This window comes from Colias eurytheme, chromosome 13 (assembly GCF_061535395.1).
Source record: "Colias eurytheme isolate Ceu_HAF_F1 chromosome 13, ilColEury1 Martin Lab GWU primary, whole genome shotgun sequence".
NCBI lineage: Eukaryota > Metazoa > Arthropoda > Insecta > Lepidoptera > Pieridae > Colias > Colias eurytheme.
In genome coordinates, this window is record NC_142992.1 from 8,011,145 (window position 1) to 8,035,634 (window position 24,490).

The 24,490-nt window shown below is 33.6% G+C and overlaps 3 protein-coding genes across 3 annotated transcripts; 2 read left to right on the top strand and 1 right to left on the bottom strand.

The window, feature by feature from the left end:
- Nucleotides 1-322: 322 nt before the first annotated feature.
- On the top strand, nucleotides 323-17,925 carry fliI (FLII actin remodeling protein). Its single transcript, XM_090108392.1, has 22 exons — nucleotides 323-473; nucleotides 566-676; nucleotides 750-988; nucleotides 1,300-1,461; nucleotides 1,734-1,948; nucleotides 2,227-2,449; nucleotides 2,638-2,879; nucleotides 3,286-3,445; nucleotides 4,197-4,329; nucleotides 4,557-4,670; nucleotides 4,913-5,095; nucleotides 5,335-5,468; nucleotides 5,594-5,768; nucleotides 6,122-6,285; nucleotides 6,644-6,770; nucleotides 7,439-7,560; nucleotides 8,022-8,487; nucleotides 9,205-9,314; nucleotides 9,996-10,146; nucleotides 14,137-14,301; nucleotides 15,013-15,126; nucleotides 17,185-17,925. The coding sequence occupies exons 1-22, from the start codon at nucleotides 411-413 to the stop codon at nucleotides 17,317-17,319; spliced, it is 3,708 nt and encodes a 1,235-aa protein (XP_089964518.1). The 5' UTR covers nucleotides 323-410; the 3' UTR covers nucleotides 17,320-17,925.
- On the bottom strand, nucleotides 17,919-18,741 carry EMRE (Essential MCU regulator). Its single transcript, XM_090108393.1, has one exon. It carries the CDS (start codon nucleotides 18,633-18,635, stop codon nucleotides 18,369-18,371), a length of 267 nt encoding a protein of 88 aa, XP_089964519.1. The 5' UTR covers nucleotides 18,636-18,741; the 3' UTR covers nucleotides 17,919-18,368.
- Nucleotides 18,742-19,112: 371 nt separating this feature from the next.
- On the top strand, nucleotides 19,113-23,553 carry Gga (ADP-ribosylation factor-binding protein Gga). The gene is made up of 8 exons (XM_090109013.1): nucleotides 19,113-19,242; nucleotides 19,316-19,614; nucleotides 19,697-19,966; nucleotides 20,074-20,284; nucleotides 20,823-21,080; nucleotides 21,690-21,816; nucleotides 21,978-22,539; nucleotides 22,820-23,553. Exons 1-8 carry the CDS (start codon nucleotides 19,206-19,208, stop codon nucleotides 23,030-23,032), a joined length of 1,977 nt encoding a protein of 658 aa, XP_089965139.1. The 5' UTR covers nucleotides 19,113-19,205; the 3' UTR covers nucleotides 23,033-23,553.
- The last annotated feature ends 937 nt before the right edge of the window (nucleotides 23,554-24,490 follow it).

Consider the following 24,490-nt stretch of genomic DNA (forward strand, 5'->3'; position numbering starts at 1 on the left):
GCATAACTATAGAAAACAATATAATTATTCTTCTATTTCTTCTCCTAATATTTCCAGTCTTATATTATGTACTATACATTTTTCAATGGAGATTAATAAAGAAAAGAGCTACTCCACCTAGGAGAGGGACTGTCCAGTGCAAGGTGGAAGAGTCAGAAATCAGGATTCAAATTATTTATGAGTTCTGAAACCTATTATTTTTCTGTACTACGCTTAAGGTAGGCTAAGGTAGTCTACTACTTTATATAAATTTTTAAATAATGGCAATATCAAACAATTTACAGTCAACGTCACTGTCATTTCACGAACATCATATGTCATTAAATAATTGTCAATACAAAGAAAATTATTGAGATCGTTGAAAATAATTGATTTCAAATGTTATTAATTGTTATAAAACGAATGTAAATATGGCAAATACGGGTCTATTGCCATTTGTGCGAGGAGTAGATTTTACTTGCAATGATTTTAGCGTATGTATAGTTTACTTTATTATTTGTATCGCGTATGATGTCATATTGCTAACCTCCGGAAGATTTTGGTCTAAATGTTGTTCTAATTTCAGGATGGTAAATTTCCTGATGCGATTCGGTATATGACAGGCCTGCAATGGCTTCGACTCGATAAAACAAATTTAACGGATGTCCCCGAGGAATTGGGAAAGCTCATGAAATTGGTAATTAGGTTGATATTTTCTAATATTATTGCACTGTTTGTGTACTGTATCTCTACACTTATAATATTTCTAGGAAAACTTATCGCTGAAGAAAAATGATTTAGAGAAACTATTTGGGGAATTGACAGAACTGAAATGTCTGCGGTCATTAAATGTAAGGCATAATAAGGTAAAAAGTTCTGGGATTCCTGCAGAACTATTTCACTTAGAAGAGTTGACAACACTTGACCTCTCTCACAATAGACTTAAGGAAGTACCAGAAGGATTAGAAAAGGCTAAATCATTGCTTGTATTAAATCTTAGCCACAACAAGTAAGTTTCATAGTTTGATATGAGTCATTTCATAAATAAGTGATAAATATTCTTTATTGTTTGCATTCTTCATATAAATAAGTAATACAATATTATCAGTTACTGTATTGAACACTTATTATTTATAATGAAAATGGTGTAACTGATTGTTTAATTCAATAACTAATGTAAAGTTAATAAGGCAAAAAATGAATCAAAACTAGAATTAGTCTAAGATCCATGTGATATCCATTTGATTCAGAACGAGAACAAAACAAATATTTAAAAGTGATAGTAATAGGAAAATATGATTAACACTACTCAAATTTTAGGATTGAAAGCATCCCACCAACATTATTTGTGCAATTAACGGATCTACTGTTTTTGGATTTGTCCAATAATGTTTTGGAGACTCTGCCCCCTCAGACTAGAAGACTGGTGAACTTGCAAACTCTCATTCTAAATGACAACCCACTAGGACTATTTCAGTTGAGGTGAGTTATTAAGTGTTTATTTCATGTAAATTTACAATATTTATATGAAAATTCATTTTAAAAATGTTTCTTTTTGTTCAACTAATTATTATTGATCTGCTGCATACAGGATGGATTTTTGAGACCAGTCAGTAAGGACAGGTACCTTAACCGTCTCAAAAATCCACCCCGTATGCTGTAGAACAATATTAATGTTATTATTTACACATATTAAGACTTGCTTCTTATTTCTTGTAAATCCAGCTATTAAAATATTATTCTTTTTATTTTAGGCAATTACCTTCACTGCAAAGCTTGGAAACACTGCACATGCGTAATACACAGCGCACACTCGCCAACCTGCCAACATCCCTGGACACCCTATGTAACTTATCTGACGTAGACTTGTCAATGAATGCCCTCACCAAGGTGCCTGACGCATTGTACTCATTGCAGAACTTGAAGAGGCTTAATCTTAGTGATAATGAGATTAATGAAGTTTCCTCAGGTAAGCAATATAACCATAACTTTTTTAAATTCAACACACACACACACATAGATTTCTGCGCATGAAATAATGTTAGTTCAATGGTTTTGTTCCTTAGGGTTGACAATACGTATTATATTGTATAGAATTTCTCCACTTTTTTACCTCAAGACCATGTTAAGATAATATTTTAACTAGTTAATAAACGGATTATATTTAAATTTATTCATCTTTGTTGGTAGAACTTTTCAACAAGGTTTATAATTCAACTTTCCATAATTAAGAAAAAATTTTTACAGCAATGGACATCTGGCAGAAGTTGGAAAGTCTCAATTTATCTCGTAACAAGCTAACTGCACTGCCAGCATCATTGTGTAAATTGCAAAACTTGCGGAGGCTTCATGTTGATGATAATCAGTTGGACTTCGAGGGAATACCATCCGGGATCGGCAAGCTTGGAGCCCTAGAGGTGTTCTCTGCTGCAAATAACTTATTGAAGATGATACCGGAGGGACTTTGCAGGTACAATTATTAATGTTATAAAGATAATTAAAATACAAATTCATTTCTTCAATGACACTGGTATTATTGGTATTAATATACAATTCTTTGAAAGCAATGTTTTATTTTTTTATTCTAATTCTAATAATTCGGTTCTGTTGTTAGGTAAAATTAATTTAAATGTAGACTTTATGACAACTTTCTTACAGATGTGGGTCCCTAAAAAAACTAAATTTAAGCTGCAATAAGCTAATAACAATGCCTGATGCGATACATTTGCTGAGTGATTTGGAAAGTCTTCAATTACATGGCAACCCAGATCTAGTTATGCCGCCGAAACCTGTGGAGAGGCCGAAGGGTTCTGGCCTTCAGTATTATAATGTGGACTTCTCTCTACAAACCCAGTTGCAGTTGGCTGGGGCTGCCACTCCGGAATTAGCGGCACCAAGTTGTAAGTAATTTTTGTTACCTTACTGAAAATATAAAACAAAAATTAAGGGATGTGATCTTTTTTTTGTGAATGCAGGAATTTATGTAGGATTTTTTTTTTTATAATAATAAATATAATTTGTTTGAAAAATGCCCAAATAAGTTGTAGCTAAACCGACTAATATTTAGATCGCGTTATGGCATTATTTCCTTGCCACAACGTGACTTTCGATACATGGTCTTTGTATGATTGACACAACGTGAGCGTTTTGAATAGAGCCACAGAACGAATTTCGCGTTTAGGAATCTTTAAAGTATGACCATATCGCATTGTAAATTTATCGCTCAGCGATTTCCGTCTTTGACTGTTAAATATACACAACATTAACCAATAAGCGACACATCTAAACCACGTGACTCTCCACTAGGCAACGGCAAGTCGGACCCGATAGCGCGCAAGCTGCGCCTGCGCCGCGGGCGCGCGGAGCCCGAGCAGAAGGACTCCGCGGTGATCCTGCGCGGCATGCAGGAGCAGGCCAACACGCAGAACGCGAACGAGCTGCGCGACCAGCCCAATAGCGAGCTCAAGTGAGTATTGCCAGCCAGGTCAAACCTGGACACATGACATCGAACTATGAACATCTTTTTTTTTCAATCATTTGGTTCACAACATGGAATTGACACAAGCAGGCTTGAATTTATTAAAACATTTGCGGTGTAATTCATAAATTAGTTGTAGTATATACGTTGGACGCCGCGAACACTAATATTTCTATTCATTCATTCATTCAAATATCAATTTATATTAACTTCATATAACATATTATAACTTTCGCGTAAATAATATAGGCACGTTATAAAGCCAGAAGTAAATTTCAAAATATCATAAGTAAGTTTTTTTTTGTTACTTAGACTGTTGCTATTTCATTGTGTCTGGGAATATGTCCTTATCATGATTTTTTTTGTACTTTATAAAATTCTCTGATAGCTACAAATTAATTCATTGTGACCAATATAAATACAATGTACAACTGTTTCAGAATATTTCTACTTTGTTGACATACATGTTTGTAAATATGTTTATAAACATCCCCTGACTCATTTGTAAAGATTTTCTACACATGAAGTTTATTTAATTTATCTTTCATAAATAATGCACATGTCTCCTGCCAATGAGAAGTTCCTTCCATTTTGCATTTACTGAATAATTGGCCGCAATTATTATGGTATTTTATATAAAAACACGGTAATTAAATTTATTGAATTACTTTTTCCTTGAAATGGTGTCAAAATTCATAACTAGTACACTTCAAATTAATAGTATTTATTTTATTTTTAGGCCAAAGCGTTGGGACGAAAGCTTAGAGAAGCCGCCATTGGACTATTCGGAGTTCTTTGATGAAGACACGGGCCAGACGCCGGGGTTACAAGTGTGGGAGATTGAGAACTTTATCCCAGCTCCTGTTGATGAAGTGAGTATTCTACGTATAGATCTAGGACATATTTACCGAAATAATTTATTCAATTTAATACTTTTATCTATATCCTTGCTAGAAAGATATTTGTGCGCGCAATAAAGATTAACATACATTTTCAAATGTTTGTATCAGAAACATTTGAAAATGTATGTTAATCTTTAGTGAAGTAGTCCAAAAAATTGCATATTGGTAAAATACATGGATTTTTATTGTGATTGTAGGTAGCGCACGGCAAATTCTTTGAAGGCGATTGCTACATCATATTGAAAACATCCATCGAAGAGCAAGGACAGCTTTCTTGGGATATTCATTTCTGGATCGGATCTAAAGCTACAGTAAGCACTCCTTATACTCATCCATGCATACGAAATATTTAACATAATATTTTTTTTATAAAATATGCAAGTTAGTATTACATATTATAAAAACATAGTTATCTATCCATTTAAATAATTGCCTGCAATATTTTTCTTAATTTTAAATGTATGAATAAGAAAAGTATTATGGACGCCTATTATTATAGAAAAATAAATCAAAATTCAAATTTCGAATTGTATTACCAATATATTATCTGTAGCTGGACAAAGGCGCATGTGCGGCGATGCACGCGGTGAATCTACGCAACTTCCTGGGCGCGAAACGCACGCAACGCCACGAGCAAGCGGACGAGACGCCGGAGTTTTTGGCGTTGTTCCCTTTACCGCCTGTTTATATAAATGGTAGTAGGACACCCTCAGGATTCTTCACTGTGGATGATCCGGTTAGTCTATAGTTTTATTAATTCTCTCTTCTGACTATTAATACTTATATTTTTTTTAATTCATCATTGTCAGACTCGATAATTTGTTCCATAAGTTAAATGTCCAAGCTTAAATGCATAATTAATAGTACTAATAAAAATTTTTCTTTGTCTTCTTCATTGACTAAGGCTCATAACTTCACGCATTATTTTGTCTATTATCATCCAGAACAATTTTTATTTATTGCCTTAACTTTCAGCACTACGTAACACGTTTATACCGTGTTCACGGAGCTGGCAGTAGTATCCACTTAGAGCCAGTGGCCGTAGAAGCTGCTTCACTCGATCCGAGATACGTCTTCGTGCTAGACACAGGACTGATTATTTATTTATGGTAAGTTATGACAGTCACCATAGATAGATTTATACCATAGTTATTTAGATTTCTATGACAGTCGCTTATTCTTCACATATTCCTATGAAAATGGGGGCATTTTCAACACTTTTCTATTTTTCCAGGAATGGCAAGAAAGCGAAGAATACGCTCAAATCGAAATCTCGACTGTTCGCGGAGAAAATCAACAAAGAAGAAAGGAAGAATAAGGCTGAGTTAATTACGGAACCACCGGGCAAGGAACCCAGAAGCTTTTGGGAAGTTCTTGGTTACGATGGGGATATGCCATTTGTTCCTGAAGTAAGTCATGTTACGTTATATTTTACGCATATTGATGGATGTTTTTTTTAAGATCTTTTGTTGAAGTGAAACTTCTTTATCGGGGGTGGACAAAAATTTAGTGTAACATTTTTGCGTTACGCCGTACGCGTGACATTTTTGCGTTACGCCATACTCGTGACATTTTTAAGGTCATAAAGAAGTTTTACTTCTTACGTGTGTACTCTAGTACACGCATACATTTTTTTTATGTCTTTTACAAAATTAAGTTAAGAAATTTACAAATAAAATTTAATTTCTTTTTTCGAATAATTGAAAGTCTAATTGGAAATTTTTTGCAATTGTAAAAAAATAATAAATTTCCCTCTCCCCAGGAGCACGTGCCGCAGGACTTCAGCTGGCCAGCGCCGAGGCTGTACCGCGTGGAGCTGGGCATGGGCTACCTGGAGCTGCCGCAGGCGGAGGGGCAGCTGGCCCGCGACGCGCTCGCCACGCGCAACGTGTACATACTGGACGCGCGTACTGACGTGTTCGTGTGGTCAGTGCTCTGCGTGTGCACTTGGATTTATATTTATCCTCATTTTAGGGACGAAGCAGAATCTAACTACCCCACCATTTACATCATTTTTCAATACATCATTTTTCCACCACTCCCTACACGACCAAATTAAAACATGACAAATTCATGCGGTCAATAAACTTTCCCTTGAATAACTGTTAAACCAATCTTAAATCGACTATTTTTTTTTTATAAAGGCACCCGTTATCACAGGGTGTTCGCGCCACCTCTGGATTATAGTCCAGAGACATTTTTTGCATTTATTAATTTTTTTGCACGAATAACATTAAAATACAATAAAATAAATCGACTATTAACTAAAATACCCCGCTCGTAGGTTCGGCAAGAAGTCATCCCGCTTGGTGCGCGCGGCGGCGGTGAAGCTGGCGCAGGAGCTGTTCAACATGGTGCCGCGCCCGCACCACGCGCTCGTCACGCGCCTGCAGGAGGGCACCGAGACACAGGTACCCGCACTTATACACTTTTATTTCACAATTTCATTTGGTTTTGATAAGTGGGAAGGACAAACTGAATAAATAAATAAATAAATATTTCAGGACAATTTTCACACACGGCACGATCTGATCCCATACTAAGCTTAAAATATGAGGAACAGAACAAACGATTATAACCCTCAATAGACTTGCTTTATTTAATAAATATTATGACAATTGAAAATAATGTAGAATGCACACAATACTATGTAATACGATTTCATCCATTTTTTTTATTAATTAATAACTAAAACGTATAATTTGAACTTACATTTTCACTAGAATTTATATTATTGAATATAATTTGAACCTTTAAATGATTTGAAAATCTAAATGATTTTAAAGAAAAGAAATTTATTGCCAAAAAAAAAACAGCCAAAAACATTACAAAATTTATCTTAAAACTAGGCAAACGGATACAGCCTCAGCAAAATGCTGCACAAAAGCAGCGCTGACTTTCAGGCTGTACCGGCGATTGCGGTTCACCTTAATATTAAAAAAGAATTAAATCTAGGTACTTAAAATAAATATATAGATAAGGAAGTATATGATATATAAGTATAGTTTATGATTTGCAATCATACTTTTATTTGAAACGATAAACACACACACTTTCTCACCTCCTTCTTCACCTCCAGGTGTTCAAGACATACTTCCTGGGCTGGGAGGAGGTGATCGCAGTGGACTTCACCCGCACTGCGGAGTCTGTAGCTCGCACGGGCGCCGATCTAGCCGGATGGGCAAGAAACCAAGAGACCAAGTATGTAAAATATGAATTATATTATATTTATATAAATATGAATAATAATATATGTAAATTCAAATTCAAATTCAAATTCAAATTTCATTTATTTACAAGAATGTAGTTACAAAAAAGGTGTTATTACAATGTATCAAAAAAATTCGAGATTTAGAACTTGTAGGTTATACCTCTAGATATAAACTTCTCTGTTGTTTTTTTTCAAAGCCTTACTTTAAGTAACCAACAAAAAATATTTAAAAAGCTTATAAGACTTATTAAATGTTCAAATTAATTGCTTTTCTTAAATTTAGTCTGTAGACAATTTTTACGTTACTATTTCCAGAATTTCCGTGATGCTGAAAAATATTTAAATTTTAATAACTATTTCATTTATTGCCGCATTTATTATTTCTCTATTTTAATTATTTGTTTTTAATTTATGATACAAAATGCAGGCACTTATCCCACAATAATTTCAGAACGGATCTCTCTGCGCTATTCACACCTCGCCAACCGGCGATGTCAGCGGCTGAAGCAAAAACACTCGCAGACGAGTGGAACGAAGATCTAGAAGCAATGGAAGCTTTCGTTCTAGAAGGAAGGCATTTTGTCCGACTCCCAGACCAAGAACTAGGAGTGTTCTATAGCCACGATTGCTATGTGTTTCTATGTAGATACGTGGTACCTGCGGTTGATGATGATGAAGAAGAAATCGATGAAGACGTTGAAGCTGAATCTGCTTCCTGGGTGGTTTACTTCTGGCAAGGAAGGAAGGCTCCAAATATGGGCTGGTTGACTTTCACATTCGGGTTAGAGAGAAAGTTCAAACAGCTTTGTAAGAGACTGGATGTAGTCAGGACGCATCAGCAACAAGAGAGCTTGAAGTTCATGGCGCATTTCAAGAGGAGATTCATTATTAGGGACGGCAAGCGGAACGCGAAAGTGGTGAGATACTTTGATTTTATTGCAACTTATTCTGAAATTAAGTCATTATAATTCAGAATATCAAAAGAATTCTTGAAGAACTACCAGTGACATTAAATATATTTTAATTTTAATCTACTATCACAGAATACATAATATGTAGTAGCTAAACGCTACAGAACGGACACTCTCCGCCTCCCGCCAAAATTAAACTTAACTCACCCCCGCGCGATCAGACATAAAATGGGCCATATTTTTCTGCAAGGACGATACGCAACGAAGATTGACAACATTAATCAAATTGACTGAAAGTAATTTTATTATTTTGGATTTGTGATTATCGTTTTTCGTAGAAAATGGTTAGATATTGTGCTGTTTACGGATGTATTTCATCAGAAACACGCGAATTTTTTTTTACGCTAATCACAAATGTGCTAACCATAAAGCGTTAACACACAAATTTGCAGTCTCTGCAGTGTGACTGTCAAAACGATCATTTTGTATGGAGTGTCCGGGGTGTGCTACTATATAAAAATAAGTCGGGTTTTCCTTCCTGACGCTATAACTCCAGAATGCACGAACTGATTTCCACACTTTTGCATTCGTTGGAAAGGTTTCGGGCTCCGTGAGGTTTATAGCAAAGAAAAGGTGTCTCTGGTGGCGAAACGGAGTTCGCCTGGTTTGCTAGTTTCTACTAAAATCTAAATAAATAATATGCACAAATATACAATTTCCCAGGAGGGTCGGCAGCCAGTGGAACTATTCGAGCTCCGTAGCAACGGGTCCGCACTGTGCACCCGACTCGTGCAGGTTAAAGCTGATGCCACACAACTTAACTCGGCTTTTTGGTAAGATTATTATGGTATTAGTACTAGTAGACAACACATTTAACTGCATTGCATTTGAATCTGACTTACTGTAACTATAATGTACATATTAAATTACGAGGATGGAAAATTTGTTTCCAAAACTACTTAGCAGGGTTAAATGTTTTGAGTTTTTTTTTGTAATGAAAAATAAGAACTGTTAAAGTTTTTAAAAATTCTATCCACTAGTAGAAAGTTTTTTATTCCTGTGCCCTGTGCCCCGTGATTTTACCTGCATTGCTTCGCTCCTTATGGTCTTAGCATGATGATATATAGCCTATAACCTTCCTTCATAAAGGCTATCTAGCACCGAAAGACTTTTTCAAATCGGACCAGGACCAGTTCCTGAGATTAGCGCGTTCAAACAAACAAACAACTTCAGCTTTATAATATTAGTATAGATTGATATGTCATTATTTCTTTTTTGACGTGATAACGTTTTTAAAGTCGTTTTAGTCGGGTGACATGTTCAGAAACTTGTGTTGTGACACAAGTTTCTGAACATGTCACCCGAACCAAAACCTCACGAGCGCGATCGCAGGTATGAGAGAGAGACGGACCGATCTCCCGTCTCATATCGAGCGCTGCCACCAATAAGACGTTATCACGTAAACATCCGATCGTAAACCTACTTTACAAACAACCATTTTTTTTTATTACCAGCTACATATTGAACGTGCCGCTAGAGGGCGCCAAGGAGACGTCGTCCGCGATCGTGTACGCGTGGATCGGCGCGCACAGCGACGCGGACTCGGCGAGACTCATCGAGCTCATCGCGGAGGACAAGTTTAACAGCCCGTGGGTTAGCTTGCAGGTGATAAACACAGATAAATTGAATTTTCTTATTTTAAATATCATTGTTTATCATGTAATAGTAACCACACACTTAGACACACTAGTTACGGCCCTGCCTTCATACGAAACTGATGAATACGCCGTTCGCACGGGAATAGAATGGTAGTCCGATTTGCCTGAGTTAGCATCCAAGCTTACGTCTTTATAATTATTAAAATGTATAAATTCATTCTTGAACTCCGGTCTGCATCGTGCAGACATGGGTGTAAAGTCTCACTTTAGTCATTAAATGTAGTTTCTAAGTATATCTGAGTTTCTTTTGGGGCCTCCGGCTGCGGGAAATGTAATTGGCGCAGTCGGTAGGATCCTCAAAAAACGTGGCATAGATAGTAACCTTGCTATCGCTACGGAGCTGAGGATCCAGAATCTACGGTTTCTGCGGCCTGGAGGCTATATCAAAACATCGATCCCAAAAAGTAACCAGATTAATTATTGGTAAGTACATAGAATAGTTCTGGGTTGCTTCCTTTTCCTATAGTTTATATTTTTAGTCCTAATTTCCTTTCCATGATTTTCCATCCGTGAAAGTCAAATTCCCGAGAGCACTACATTGAGTTAGGCTGCTCGTAGACTAGTTTAAAAAAATAGTAGAGATTTATTTTAAAATTAATTAGACTAACTAGATTATAAAGTTATATAAGTACTGGTGAAGGTAGTGAATAGCCTAATTTCTTAATCAATGATAAATTGAATAAAATTACAATTAACTCGAATAGCATACCCAAAATTGAGTAGGTATTCAAAATACATTAATAAATAATTTCAGGATCAAAAAGACAAAACCACTCTATATAATGATTTGGCATTTGCGACACAGGATAGTAGCACCCCGCAGGAATTTTACGAAAAATATCAGCAAGTATTTAGCAATTTCATGACTTACATTTCGCTTCATGAATCAGTAGTAGGTATAGGCAAAAAGTACATTTTATAAAAAAAATACTACAAAATTTTATTCGCGGTTTATAGGAGGCTTTAGGTTAAGGAATTCAATGTATGCGGCCGATTTCAATTGGAAAAACGTTTAAAAATTGTGACAAATAAGTTTTTCATTTCAGTTCATTTAATTTAATCATTAGAATTTTTGTACGGAGAATTAAATGCATCTTATTTACAGAATAAAAATAATTTTAATAATTAGTAAAAATGATAGAAAAGCATTTAAGTAAACCTGTTAGAGGTTTACCTTTAACACATAATTATTTAAAAATGCGTGAAATGAATATGCATGAATTATATCCACCTGAGTACGGCCCTGACTTTTATTCCGAGAATTATTCGTATAGTGAATCGCCTTATCGGTATACATATGATCCGAACTTTACACACTAGGCTTGTAATAGCTTTACTGACTGTGAAGATTAGGATCGATCATATTACCGGTATTCATTTGGATTACAAAGATGCTATAAAATATGACAATTTCATTAAAGCTTTAAAAAAAAAATCAGCATTCAGTTTATATCATCAGCTATTGTAGTTAATGATATAAAACAGCCATCTATTCTTTATCCGATAGTGAAAAATCAAAAGAAAATTAATTTCACAATAATTCAATTATTAAATAAGATAAACCTTATTAGATATGTTAAGTTCATCATTCAATGTTAGGTACGTATGGAAACAGTTAGGACTTAGGAAGATGATTAAGAAATTAGGTAAGATTTATAATAAGAATCAAATACTTATAAGAATTAAAAGATAGAGAATATTATAATATACTTAAGCCTGGATACTACTTTTCGAATAAGCAAATTGTAATAATTTTTAAATTTCCATTAGTTCTACAGATATTTTTGATTTATTTCATTTAGTTATTTTTCCAAATAAGAATAGGCAGACCCTCATCCCTTCCTATCCCTAAATAGCAACTAACAGTAACTTATACTTGTACATAGAGGCTGAATGCCCGAAGTATAATATCTGGTATCTCTATGAATCGAAAAACAATCAAATTCAGACGAAGCCGGACTTTATTCAGGACTTCATTCAGATTCAGAATCAAACCTTAAATAGTTCCTGCGAGACGACAGTTATTTCACTCTCAAAAGCATCGACGCAAGAATTAGATGAACGACATTACATACTATCTTTACCACGCTCATCTAAAACCTTACTATAAATGCAACAAGAGGACTTTGTCATAATCCAAGGTACATTCTTATTAACTATACCTACTGGATGTATGTTCGAGTCGGAGAATTTCAAGATCTAAAATGTAAATGACAAAATTAAGGAACAGGCACTGAAGATAAGCGGTACAGATATCAAGGACATTAGAAATAAATAAAATACAAGATAATAATACGCAATTCTCAACTCAGTTAATTTGGAAGATTTGCACAAAATCCAATAGCAAGATTTAATGCAAACCCCCATTGCTATAGAAAATGATCCTGTAATATATCAAATCACTATCCCTATATACATAATTCTGGTTGGTGCAGTCTTAATTTTGGCCATTTGATACACGATGTGACGCAGATCGACACATACTTTATAGAGGACCACAGATGAGCAGATGAGCCCCAGCTTCCAGCAACATTTTTTCACAAAATTCAAAAATGGTCGCTGAACTTCGGCGGGAGGAGTTACGGCCCTGCCTTCATACGAAACTGATGAATACGCCGTTCGCACGGGAATAGAATGGTAGTCCGATTTGCCTGAGTTAGCATCCAAGCTTACGTCTTTATAATTATTAAAATGTATAAATTCATTCTTGAACTCCGGTCTGCATCGTGCAGACATGGGTGTAAAGTCTCACTTTAGTCATTAAATGTAGTTTCTAAGTATATCTGAGTTTCTTTTGGGGCCTCCGGCTGCGGGAAATGTAATTCACTACTTTATATTTATTTAGACACACACTATTTTATATTTATTTATTATTCATTCTATTTTAGTTCAAATCAAAATTTTAAGTTTGTAATGCACCACCACTATAAATGTAATCCTTTTAAATTTTCGGGTTGTCTGGCAGAAATCGCTTATAGCGATAAGACCGCCCTCTGTACATGTTGTTAGTTGTATGGTTCTTAGTTTATAATCCTGTATTAAGTGTGCAATAAAGTATTTTTCATTCATTCATTCATTCATTTCACTTAGATACTTTGTTTCATAAAGAAAAGAGTAGATCAAGTATTACAGAATAGGGAATACGGATATTCTTATAAGTTTACTAGATTTCCGCCCGCGGCTTCGCCCGCGTTTTCAAAGGAAAACCCGCATAGTTCCCGTTCCCGTGGGATTTCCGGGATAAAACCTACCCTATGTGTTAATCCAAGTTACCTTCTATATGTGTGCTAAATTTCATTGTAATCGGTTTAGTAGTTTTTACGTGAAAGAGTAACAAACATCCATACAAACTTTCGCCTTTATAATATTAATAGGATGAATTTGCGCCATTAAGTTATATTACTGTAGTTTGTTGATTAACTGTTATATTATGTCAACTATACGCCCTTTTTTATGTGCAGTTTTCCACATGTCCATCTAGTATCTATGTCTCTGTTAACGACCCTATCAAAAATAGTAACATTATAGGTTTTATTCTCGTTCTGTTTATTACCAGTAACTGCTGCAAGTATTTTCAAGATTTGTGGTTTCCCCCTCGTTCTTCATAATTTTCGATGTACTTCATTATTTCCAATCTACCCGTAAAAATTAGCTCCCTAAATAACACCTCGTCATATAAATTTTGATGTGATATTTATCTGTACTATGATTTAGATTCAAATTATTTTATGACATGTATTTTAGGAAATTATTTTACTTGATCTGTGAATTGTGCTAAATAATGTAATTTTTAATATTTTTTTTTACCTCAACTATGCTGTGTGCATACAATTAATTGGTTGGCATTTCACCGCAACATGTAATTAAATTTGTGTATAACGAGGCAAAATTGTCAGCTGTGGTGTGCACCTTATTAAATAAATAAATTTCTCCCCAGGTGTTAACAGAAGGCAGCGAACCAGACAATTTCTTCTGGGTGGCGCTCGGCGGCCGCAAGCCGTACGACACGAGCGCTGACTTCCTCAACTACACGCGACTGTTCCGATGCTCCAATGAGAAGGGATACTTTACTGTTTCCGAAAAGTGTACTGATTTCTGTCAGGTAAGTTATTAATACTTTTGATTGGTGATTATTTCTATTTTTTTTATAATGTTGAATGAAAGTAAATTTTAGTTCTCTATTTTTATTAACATGAATACTTGTGTAAGTATTTCTTAATTAAAGCGCTCACGCTTTTTTATTTAATATCACCACCTATCATCAAAGTATGATTTCTTATGGAAATCACACTATATGAAAAGTAACCTAATATTTATCATATTGATCATATTTAAAAATTGTTCAAAATTTAATTTTATTTAGGGCCGATTTTTCAATCCTTGGTTAAAATTTATCCGTCCAATAAAGTATTACACGAACATTTTAAAATGTCACCTGTAAACTGTCAAATACAGGTAATTAGAATAAATTTTTGAAATGATTTAGGGCCGATTTTTCAATGCTTGGATAAAACTTATCCGTCCAATAAAGTATTACACGATAATATTAAAATGTCACGTAAACTGTCAAATACTGGCAATTAGAATACGTTTTTAAAATGGTAGTTTTATACATTATTCGACGAATAAGTTTTAACCAAGGATTGAAAAATCAGCCCTTAATATAGTTTAATATATTATTATTCGTCAATAAGTTTTAACCAAGGATTGAAAAATCAGCCCTTAAACAAATATCCATCCTCGACCACCTTTATAAAAAATGCAAACAATAAACACGGAACATAGACGAAATATTACATTTATATCTGTGCAGGACGACCTGGCGGACGACGACATTATGATCCTCGACAACGGCGAGCAAGTGTTCCTGTGGCTTGGTGCTAAATGTTCTGAGGTTGAGATCAAGCTAGCTTATAAATCAGCCCAGGTAATTATTGCTGTATTATAAATGTAAAAGTAATTAATTATTGTTCGTAGTTTCTTTGCTTGTAGTTCAATATTATTTATTTATTTATTTATAATCTTTATTGCATACAAAACATAAATACAAATTTCACACACACAGACAGGATATTAGTGATTGTTCCCAAAGTAAAGTGGCTTATATAACCTACCATGCCTAAATTTTTTTATAATTTTATATGCAAGTATAATAAATAACAAAGTAAATATAAAATATAAACATTTACATATATTATAATTAATTTTCATTCAGTTTAAAGTTTGTTAAATGTTATACATAATATCCCAGCCACACTATGCCACTCGTCCTGCTCATCGCGCTGCCGCTCGCCTCGATATTGCCGTCTGGCCACACACTGCTCTACTCGCGCGATTAATCGCGACGCTCTTCACTAGGGATGGGTCGTCGACGTATTTTTCATCAACGAGACTAGATCGTTAAATGTCGTTCATCAACTAGTCGTTCAACTAGTTAAAATCTTCGACTAGTCCATGTGTAAAATAAATAACTATTATTAAATAAATTCTTAAAACAATAAATTCTAATCTCAATAAAACAATTAATAAATGTTTATGCTTTCTTACAAAAATAATTATACTCCCTAAAAAAATTTTACTAAAAAACTTATTATCGTTTGTTTTTATAGTTTAAATTCAAAACATTGGTCTTGTAAACCAAAAATATATTTTTTTTAAAACTTCAAAGAAAATAATTTATTATTTATATATAATAATAATAAAAAATATAATAATATAAAATAATTAATTATATATATATATATATATATATATATATATATATATATATATATATATATATATATATATATAATTTATATATATATATATATATATTTTATATATATATATATATAATTTACTAGCGACCCGCCCCGGCTTCGCACGGGTGCAATGCTGATACTAAATACACTACAGAATAAATGATAGTTAAAAAAACTAAAAAACACGCTTTATCAAATTAGTGTATTGTCATCGGTCCTCAATAAATCTACAAAGTTTGAACGAAATCTGGCCGTTTAAAGTGGGTCAAAATCGCGCCCAAAGAAGTCGGTTACAAACAAAAATACAGGTGAAGCTAATAAAAAGCGTGTAAAAAAATAGATAGCCGGGCGGCCGGCCGGTACTGCCGCAATTTTTAAATCTGTAATATCTTCGAAAATATTCACTTAAATCATACGGTGTAAAGGGCCATATAGATCTATATTAAATGAACAATGTATTCAAGGTATTTAATTGGTTAAGGATTAATGCTGTATTGGTTAAAATCGTTTCAAAAATTAGCCATTATTTGTCGTAAAAAGTAAATGACAAAAAAAAGTTATTGTTGGTTATCCATAAGAGATAGACATATACCATCGCGGACTTTTCTGTAGACCTTTTCAATGTGTATAATACTTAGTACATTATTTTGATAAAACTCGGAGGATTCAGCCTGCGTTTGCAATGTAAGCGAAAAAAATGTAATTTTTTACGACCTCAAAAATAACAGTACTTTTACACTATTTAATGGATGTTATTATACATATAAACCTTCCTCTTGAATCACTCTATCTATTAAAAGAAACCGCATCAAAATCCGTTGCGTAGTTTCAAAGATTTAAGCGTACAAAGGGACATAGGGACATAGGGACAGGGAAAGCGACTTTGTTTTATACTATGTAGTGATTATCAATAAGACTGTTTAGCCGTTGAATTCAACTAGTGCATTGGTGAGCGATGGACTAGTGGAATCGTTGAGTGTACATATAGACGGTTAATTTAACTAGTCCGTTGATTCCATGACGCCCATCCCTAATTCGCACTCGTATTGCCGGTCCTTTGACTCGCGCGCAAAAGCCGACAAAATAGGGAGCAGTGAGCAGGACGATGAGCACGACGAGTGGCATGACGAGTAACGTGGCCACACTACGTCCCTGCCTACTTCCCATACCACTCATCGAGTCGTGTAGCTGGGATGTAATTATTTTCGAAACATTAATTGTAATCGTATTTTCTTCAAAAGGTATACATTCAGCACATGAACACAGTGCAACCAGATAGACAAAGGAAGCTGTTCCTCACACTGAAAGACAAGGAGTCTCGTAGGTTTACCAAGTGCTTCCACGGCTGGGGGGAGCATAAACGACCACCAGAATAAGAATTATCAACAGTATTAATTAATACATTGATATAGTGTTGCCATTACTAAATATTAAAAGTAGATGATTTGTTGGCGCATCTTAGTCTTTTTAAATTGTGTATGCCTTCAATACTCTGTCCTGTCCGATATTATATAAATTTTTAACAGGGCTCAATGCTATATCAATGAATTAAGTCATTTTATCATTATACATTTAAGATTTTAATTAGGTTACTCAATACTAATTTATATATCAAAGTAATAACTGACATTTAATTCAATAAGTGGGATTTTTAATAAAAAATTATATACCAATGGAAATGTATTAAAGCGGAGAAATAAATATCAAATAATATTGATAAAAGATAAATCATATTAAACTATATTATCATTACTAAAGCAAACACATGCTAGTCATTATCTTTTACTACTAGTTTCTTCTAAAATAGTGAGGCTTCAATATCAACATAATACTGCAGAAGACAAGCGACATCACAACTCTAAAATGTTTTTATAATTTCTTTCTGTACACTCCTATAACTAATATAATATCTGATTTCTGTAAATAACTCCTTTAAAATGCATACAGAGGATTATCATGCAAATAAAAGACTGAATCATGCCATTTCATCTTTATTTGTCATTTTCACTTTAAAAAAAGCACAAGATATCGTAAAGTGGCATTTCTGAACATAAATTAAATATTATTTGACTAGCTTAATTTTCAGATAGTTACAAGCCATGAATATTTATCGAACATTATATTATACTAATGCTAATGTACATATGCCAATAAAGAAATATATATAAGTTTTAGACAATGTGTAAATATTTTACAAGAACCAAGCTTCTTAACATGATAAAATTTGATTTTATTACATAACCATATAATATTTTGTGAATTGTGTTCTGCACAAATATTTTAATATTTTTTGTAACCATCCTACAATAAAATTTAACAATATAACTTGTTTATTTTTTTTATACCCGCTTTAGTGATAATGTCTACATAGTATGCGATAAGAGATTCATAACGAAATATTGGTAATTTACGATCCTTTGGGGGTCTAGTCATCGTCATCGTCGTCGTCGGACGGTACGAACAATTCATTTTCTTCTAAGAAGTTAGCAATATTCTTGCTGATGGCAGCACCAATAAGAAGACCCGGAATCACTGCGGCTACAACACTCAAAAGACCAAAAGGAGTTTTCTCGGGTTCTGGTAGTATAGCTCCACTAGGTGTTGTTGTTGCCGTTCGCTTCGATAGTATGTTATCTCTTCTTACGTTAATATTTTGTTGTACAGCAAGACGTGTAAATCGTCTCAAATACATTTTAGTAATTTTCACAGGTAATTTTATTTTCTCAAATTTGTAGAGAAAATCCTAAAATAATAATAGCTTTCAGCAGAATGCAGCTGTTCGGACTTGACTTTGACGCTGTCACACACTGTCACATCATGTCATAAATTTAGTGTAGATAACTCAAATATTAAAAGCGTTCAGACAGATTCAGATAGCCATGTAATAGTAATTAAAATGCTAACATGTGTTCATTCCGGGTCACAAAATAGATTTTAGTAGTTACAAATTTATGTACTGTATATGTTTGTATATAATATAATGTCCTTTAAATATATATAATTAGAATTAAATTAGTGTCTAGATCTTGAGAGAAATTATTGCTCCTCACTGTGTCCTCACCAATGGTCCTCACTACTGTTCTGTGTTGCTCCTGGATATTTTTCATTGTCTATGCCTTTGATATTGTTGTCAATGTGGTTGTCAAAAATCAATTGTCAATTGTCAATGAATGGCTTAAAAATATGACATCAAATTTAATAAATAACAAATCGACCGTAATTACAAATTTAGATTTAGCAACAATAATAAATAAAATATAAAATGAATATTACACTTACCAGCTTGGAAGCTTTGATTTGTAAGTAATATTTTTATAACTGTCGTGTAGAATAATATGTTTTCATAGAATAATTATGAATTTTTATCCTTAGTAAAAGCAACTCATGAATCTTTACCACAACCCGATGGAGCCGCGATAGAAGCGTTCTGCGCAATAATGCGAGATGCTGCTGAAGGTCCTCATCTTGCGGCTCAGGCTCTCGCATCTCGCATTCACGTACAAAACGCAAGAGAAGCAATTTTAGCACTGTCTATGTTAGATCGCTGTATGCGTAAAAGCGATTCCAATTTTCACGCTGAGATTGGCAAATTCCGCTTTTTAAATGAAATGATTAAATTAGTATCGCCAAAATATTTAGCTGATAGAACAGCACCTGAAGTTAGGACCAGGGTAAGTTTTCTCTTGCGTTCACATTTTATTTTACAGTATATTAAAGTTTATACAATATCCATTATATTCTATGATGTTAAAGGTTCTTCAACTACTTCATGCTTGGTCAATTGAGTATCCAAAGGAGACAAAATTTAAAGTAGCTTATGATATGCTTAAAAATCAGGGTGTTATAAAAGAGACACCACAGCCACTTCCACCTGAAGATGTGGCTGTAACCTCAAGGCCTAGAGCTAAAAATGCTATTTTTGAAGATGAGGAAAAGTCAAAGCTTCTGCAGAAACTTTTACAGAGTAAGAAACCTGAAGATCTACAACATGCAAATAGATTAATTAAAACTATGGTCAAAGAGGTAATTTTTATATTTTTATTTCTTTATGTGCACAAATAAACTAGCTATTACAAATTTATATTTTTTAAAAATTTGTAGTTACATATAATGAATGTATTTTTTTACAGGAAGAAAAGAGAAATGAAGCAAACAGTCGCCGAGCTCAGGAAGTCAGTGCGGCGCTAGACAGTGCAGATCTCCTGCGAGACATGCTGGACCATGCCGAGGAGGCCTCTGCTGATGAGGAGCAGCTCATCCATGAACTATACTCCAGTTGCGCTAGATTACGACCTGTATTACAGCATCTGGCAGCCTCGGAGGTGCAAGATGAAAATCTCAGTAAGTTACTAATTGTTTATGGTACTTTTGACTAACTTCTTATAGATAATTTATGATTAATTGTCTTGAGATCTACTAAGTGATCTGTATAAATTTATATAGCAAGCTATATAATATTCAGTAATCTGTATTTATTAATAGACAACAGCATGGACACTGCAATAGTTTCCATTCATCTAATAAGAATGAATTCTAAATAACTTATTTTTGCAAATTAAAACAATTGTTATAGATGAACTATAATCATTTAAAAAAAATTAAAAAATAATATTTTTCCTCATTGACCCAAAAGAGGAAACTAATAAAATCTATTTTAAAACTAAAGTTACTATTACAGCTTTATAGCATTGATAATGTATAACTATTTTACAGTAATAATGGTTTAAAAGATATTTTTGTAAAGTTTTTCCTCATTTGTACATTATACTTTTATCCTTATTGATTTCAATTAAAATAGTAACCATAACTAACTTATTATTATTTTAATTAATTAATTAAATTGTCTATGTATTTAAATTAATTAAAATCTCGTTTCCAGGCGATATTTTACACGCAAGTGATGTGCTAGATAAAGTATTTGAAAAATACAACAAATTCAATGCAGAGAGGAAGAGCAGGGTTAAAACTCAAAACACTTCAACAAACAATGAGAGTTTATTAGACTTTGCGGGAGGAACTACTGTGAGAGAGCATGAAGTAGAAAATAAGGTTATAGATGAGCTGGGTGATATATTTTCGAGTGTCAATAGCGGTGGTACGGTCCAGCCGCTCAAACCAGTGAATTTAATGGACAATGGTATGCTTCATAAATAATTTTAAAACTAAACTCAACTAAATAACTTTAAAAAACAAATCAAAAATTTACAAAAAATATAGTTTTCATACAGGAAATGATGAACAGTATCCTCTCAGTTTCCACCTTGGTTAGAAAAATTAATGTTTGAAATAAAAATAAAGAAAAGACATGAATTGTTTTTATGGTTTGTAAAGATCTTGAAATGAGGTATAATTCTTCCATTTACAATATCACAAAATTTTTCATAAATTTTTAGATATTTTATAGAATACGGATCGATCAGTGAAACAGATGTACATACATCTGCCCCTTACCCCACTAGGGGACATGGGACTTCACTTTTTTTATATATAAAATACAAAATATAGATTTTGTTGATGTGTTATATTTACATACTAGCGGTCCGCCCCGGCTTCGCCCGTGGTACATATTTACGTTTTCTCTACATAAAAACCATCCTCGTACTTCAAGGAATATAACAAAAAGAATTATCGAAATCGGTTCAGCCGTTCTCGAGTTATGCGCTTACCAACACATTTTGCGATTCATTTTTATATTATAGATTATTCATTATGTACTTATGTGCTTAAATTTACTTTCTGTTTTAAGATGACACAAGTCTACTGGGTGATAAGTCAAAGGTAGTTGAAGGTTGGAATGAATTGGACTCCCTCGGAGAACAACTGCTGAAGCAGTCTTTACCAGAAAATGCCAAAAGAATTGATAATTTTAATCAGTTAGTATATTATATTTTATGATTGATCTATATTTTTCTTATTGGGAAATATTGTTGTAAATTTATTTTATTTTATCCTTTTCTTATAATTCTTATTATTTCTATATTTAATTTATGTATGTATTCTATTCTCTCAATAATAATTTTAATATTTATTTCAGTAAATCAGTCAAGAAGATCCCAATGAATGCTTTAGAAAAAACATCACCAAAACACGAAATCCCCCAAAGGAATAGTGCTCTTCTTGATCTTGATTTCTTCACAAAAAAACAAGATGATAGCACAAAATTATCACCAGTAGCTCAATCTACTAACTCCGTAACTCCAAATGATGATGTAATGGTGGATATAACTGAAACACCATCAAACATTCTGAATAATAACACAAAATCTAACAGTGCATTAGACAAAATACTAGACTTAAGCATTCCTCTAGAAAATACGAACACCACAGACAATAGAGAAATATCTATGGTTGAGGAACAAAAGGAAAAAGTGAAACAGGAAGTAAAGTCCCTATCAGATATAAATGTGACATTACAAAGTGTGCATCCAAGTAAAGTGCCTCCATTAACTGCGTTTGAGGAAGAAGATGGAGTAACAGTTGTGTTACATTTTTGTAAAGATAAGCCAAGGCCTGATGTTAATGTGATTGTGGTATCCACTAGGAGTAAACATGAAGCTGCTATAGAGGATTACAAGTTTCAGGCTGTTGTTCCAAAGGTAATTTTATATTTATCTTGTATTTTTAAAAAGTTATACCTTACGCAAAATTTACAAGCATTTAACTGTATCAGAGTCAGTCATTCAGAAAAATAGTAAAATATTTTTTTTGTGGCAACTGTGGTTGCATCAATGAGAAGCATATTTAAATACTATATTTTTCCAACAAAATGTCTTTTACACATAGTAATTTTCTTTTTCGATTATTTTTTATCATAGTAACTATTTCAGACTAAAATTAGTCTATGGCCTATTCTAACTAAAACATTATTTCATCCAGGGTTGCAAGGTGCGATTATTAACACCTTCGAGTACAAGCCTGCCAGCTTTCAACCCGTTCCTGCCGCCGCCCGCGCTAACGCAAGTCATGTTAGTTGCAAGGCCTCCAAACCGACCACAAATTGACCTAAAATTCGTCATAACCTACACTTGTAACGACGATATGTACTCAGAGATGGGCGAAGTCAAACAACTACCACTCGACGATATATAGTCGACATACACGCTCTGACCTAGAGCTCATGCTTATCATTTTTTTTATATCAAACTATCGGTTGTCAATTGATTGAAAAAAAAAGAATAAAAAAAACAACAAAAATAAGAAGTTATAGCATGAGTCCTCCCGCTTCTTTATGTTTTTATTTTTGTGTATTTAAGATTCACTTAATGAACAAACACAATGACTGTTTTATTATAAATATAGGTTAAGTTTTATTTGTACTTCGATTTAATTTTATACGTCGATTCTAGTCCAAAAATCTAAATTGCATTTATGAACATTCCGTGTGACTTAATTAGAATTTATTTTGATCTTGGAATACAGTATTATGTATAAGAGTATATTATATAATAGGATGATTTTATGAGTCCTAATATTGGTGTTGTGTAGAAATTAAAGTGATGCATTTATTATGTACAACATAAAAAATTAAGTTCTGACTACAGTGCAATAGACATTCAGAGATGTTTTATGCTTAGTATAAAGATGTTAAAAATAAATATATTATCTGCTTATACATGTGTTTTATTTAAATTAACCTTTTTATTACCTTCTTAAATCTTTATAAGTATAGATTCCCAAAAAAAGTCGATCATTGCTCATCTATTGTGAACGCAAACACAAACATGATAAAATTTACCATAAATATAATGATAGAATTTCACATGAACCAACAGCTTACTTTAACTGGGCCTTATTTCATCTGATGAAAAATTGTGATTCGTATCATGCCTACTACTTAAAATTTAAATCAGTATTTCTAGGTAAATTGGATCTATTCGATGTGGAACCGTTACGTTGGGTAATCGGTATTCGATATGGAACACACGACTACACAGAAAATGGAGCCACATAACTGCAATATTGCAGTTATGTCGGCTCTTCTTTTTCCGTAGTGAGTACGAATATATTATATTAGTACTAAGTACGACGTATTTGCACTCTCAATCTCAAAAATAAATGATAGAATCGAACTCTTGTAAGTTGGCAATCTCGCTACGCTAGGTAAATTATAATCAGTTATTTATAATATTAGGTACCACAAATGGTACGTTCAGACGCATGGCAGTGTCCCGCAGCCCGTGTTCTTACGCTACAAACAAATAAACACGGGCGCATGCACACATAACATGTTTACATGCTTGTGCTCGTCGAATATCACTTTGAACGCAAGCGTCTGAACGCGTGTAAGCAATTCGATGGACAATGGCATGCTTCAACATAGTTAAATAATCTTTGAGTAAGTATATTTTTATGTACTGTACACATTTACATTACATTTTTATATTACTTTTTAAATGCACATATTTTAGTAGGGGAGGCCAAGAGGGGGATTTTGGGATTTACTCGAGCGCGTCAGATTACTATAAGGGACGGTACCTTAGCTATTCATTAGTACCTCTAGTCAATATGAGCAGTTATGGTTGGTGGGTGCGCTCAGGGGCCCCGCTG